We start from the raw sequence: 2,929 nt of genomic DNA on the forward strand, positions 1-2,929 counted from the left end.
TGCATTTACCACAAAGGGAAGACACTTACCTCACCAGCTCTTCATTGCATGTATTCGCAGAAGCATTGAGTGTATTTGCATTGCCACTGTATGTAACAAAAATGGAAGATACAGCCACAGTAGTGCAATACAAATGCACTCCTGATCTGATCCCCCCCCCCCAAACACACATATATACCTGCCTCCCTGATCAAGCTTCCTCCATCACAATTTACTCCTAACAGCAACCCACCCTACAAAGCCCCCCACATTCCAACCCTCTTAATCAAGGCACACCTCATCAATAAAGCCCCTCCAAAGCACAGACCCCACAGGAAGCCCCTCTGAGCTGTTGCCCCCCATACCTTGACCCTCACATAGGGGCTTCCCTGATAGCCTGGTGGGCCAGGATGGGTGCAGTTCCCCTCTGCTCCCATGCCAGCACTGCTCTGGGTTCAATATGGCACCAATGACCTCTAGTGGTACTCTCTATACCACCACTAAGGGTTCATCTGCTATATAAAGGCATTTGTGCCAAATGAAAAATGCTACCTTTGTTATTCAAGGCAGCAGTGGTGATGAGAAACAAGTGCATAGAAACATCTCTTCTTCTCCTCACCACAAAATATATGCCAAAGCTATCTATAAATATGTAAATTTAGAGTACAGAATATAGAGCACCCACAACAGAGCAATGCTATATGTCAATTATTATTTTGTAAATGTTAATGTACATAGATTCAATAATATGCATCCTTTACATCACTCCAAATGCTCAATTGAAAATTAATTTTTTTCCTCTATTGCATTCACTTTATCTGTCGTCTTCTTGCATTTTATATACAACCTTCGGATAAAGGAGTTGATATTCTGCATGGCTTAAGCAGGCTGGAACCTCTCTTGCTCACTTAACACACTGAATATTGACCCCTTTATTTGTAAGTTGAACATAAAATGTGCCTGACCCTGGAATATGGCCCAGCATTGAATATCCGGGCTTAAATCTGCCCATAGCTGTCAGCAGCTTAAAATACTGACTACCACAGGCTGAATGTCAGCTTGAAAGATTTTTTTCCTTTGTCTTTAGAGAAGTCTTTAACCCTAAAGTGAGCTCAGACAGTGACACTGAGAAAGTTCAGTGATTCATTCTTATAAGCAAAATACCATGCTCAGAGGTGACTACTTCTTGCTGAGTTGTGACATATATATCTTCTTCTAGCTGTACTGTTCCCACAAAGTTAGAGATCAATAATCAGCTTCCAAACTGAGCATGGCATGCACAAGGCTTTAGTAAAGAGAGCCATCTTCATAGTCACGAGAGTTATTTCTCATTCTGGTGCTTGACTCACCATAGTGACAAAGCCGGTAGCAATTGAACATATGCATCAAATGCCTTCTGAATTTAATCCCTACAAAGGCATAGAAGATGGGGTTGAGGCAACAGTGAGAAAATGCCACCTTTTCACTGATATACATAGCATAGTCAAGAAGCTTGCTTTCCTCACAGTCATGGGGTAAAGAATGCAGAAATATGATAATGTTATAGGGTGCCCAGCTCAGAAAGTATACCACCACAATGACAAGGATCAGCTTGACTGTCCTGTGCAACCTGTGAGACCTAGACCTGCACAGGGTCTTTAGTATTTTAAAGTAACAGAACACAATGACTGAGAAGGAGATCAGAAAGATCAAGTTATGCTGATAGCTGTTCACAGCTTCCCAGGTCATGCCATCAAATTCACATGCGAAGCGTTCATCTTCCACTAACATGACCTTAGTGGAGGTGATCACAGGTACTGTAACCACTATACTGATCATCCAGATGCTCAGGCTCACAAGGACATTGTATTGGTGGTTTTGAGTTTTCAGAACAGACAAGGGGTTCACCACCGCACGATACCGATGGATAGTCATCAGGGTTATGAAGATAATGCTGCTGTAAAAACCAATGGCGAACATGGCACTTATGGCTTTGCAGAGCATCTCCCCAAAAATCCACCCCATATAATGGTGGGCAGTAAAAAATGGAAGCAAGCAGGAGAAAAGAAGATCACTCATGGAGAGATTAAAGATGAAGGTGTTGGTTAAGGAAGAGAGGTTCTCATACTTCATCAGGATCCACAGAACCAGGCTGTTTCCTAGGAGACTGAAGAAGAACAGCAAGGAATTCCAGATGACTGCAAGGAGAGAACCAAAGGCAAAGAGCTGCTTTTTGACGCATGGCTTACTAAAATCTCCATAATAGTCAAATGAACTGTAGTTTACTGGACTAGAACTTGTGAAGTCAGCCATCTCATTTGCGGCCTATGCACGCTGTTATCGGTGTGCTCCCTGGAGAAAAGAATGTTCTTAAAAAGTTAATCTGCTTTGTTCAAAACATATAGGAAAAGTAATAGTGAATGAAATGCTTCAGCACAGAAGAATTCTCACCTGATTTTAGTAGCCTGGGAGTTGCAAAGGAAACAGTGAAAGTAGTTTTTTCTTTAAAGTTCCCTTCTCCCTATATACCTTCAGATACACTTGCACTTCTCTAAATTATATTGGTTGAAACTGAGGATAGAGAACCACAGGCCTGAGGTCTTGAAAATGACAGCTGTACAGTACTGTATAAAAGTTGTACTATATTCATCTCTTTAATACATCTAGGTGATATTGCCCTTTTTCTATATAATTTGTTTTAACCAGACATGCTGTATACCATTCCATAAACAGTAAAACTATAAAGATGCCATAGAAATGTAAACAATTTTGGAACTATGAGTGGAGGAGTAGCCTAGTGGTTAGTGCAGCAGATTTTGATCCTGGGGAACTGGGTTTGATTCCCACTGCAGCTCCTTGTGACTGTGGGCAAGTCACGTAACCCTCCATTGCCCCAGGTACAATATATATAAACCGCTTTGAATGTAGTTGCAAAATACCACAGAAAGGCAGTATATCAAGTCCCATTTCC

At 41.5% G+C, this 2,929-nt stretch overlaps 1 protein-coding gene across 1 annotated transcript; it reads right to left on the bottom strand.

Moving 5' to 3' along the window:
• Positions 1-882: 882 nt before the first annotated feature.
• Positions 883-2,443, bottom strand: XCR1 (X-C motif chemokine receptor 1). Its single transcript, XM_030190058.1, has 2 exons — positions 2,410-2,443; positions 883-2,310 (listed from the first exon to the last, which is right to left on the bottom strand). Exon 2 carries the CDS (start codon positions 2,269-2,271, stop codon positions 1,267-1,269), a length of 1,005 nt encoding a protein of 334 aa, XP_030045918.1. The 5' UTR covers positions 2,272-2,310; positions 2,410-2,443; the 3' UTR covers positions 883-1,266.
• Positions 2,444-2,929: the final 486 nt, after the last annotated feature.

Source organism: Microcaecilia unicolor, chromosome 1, assembly GCF_901765095.1.
Source record: "Microcaecilia unicolor chromosome 1, aMicUni1.1, whole genome shotgun sequence".
NCBI classification, from domain to species: Eukaryota; Metazoa; Chordata; class Amphibia; order Gymnophiona; family Siphonopidae; genus Microcaecilia; species Microcaecilia unicolor.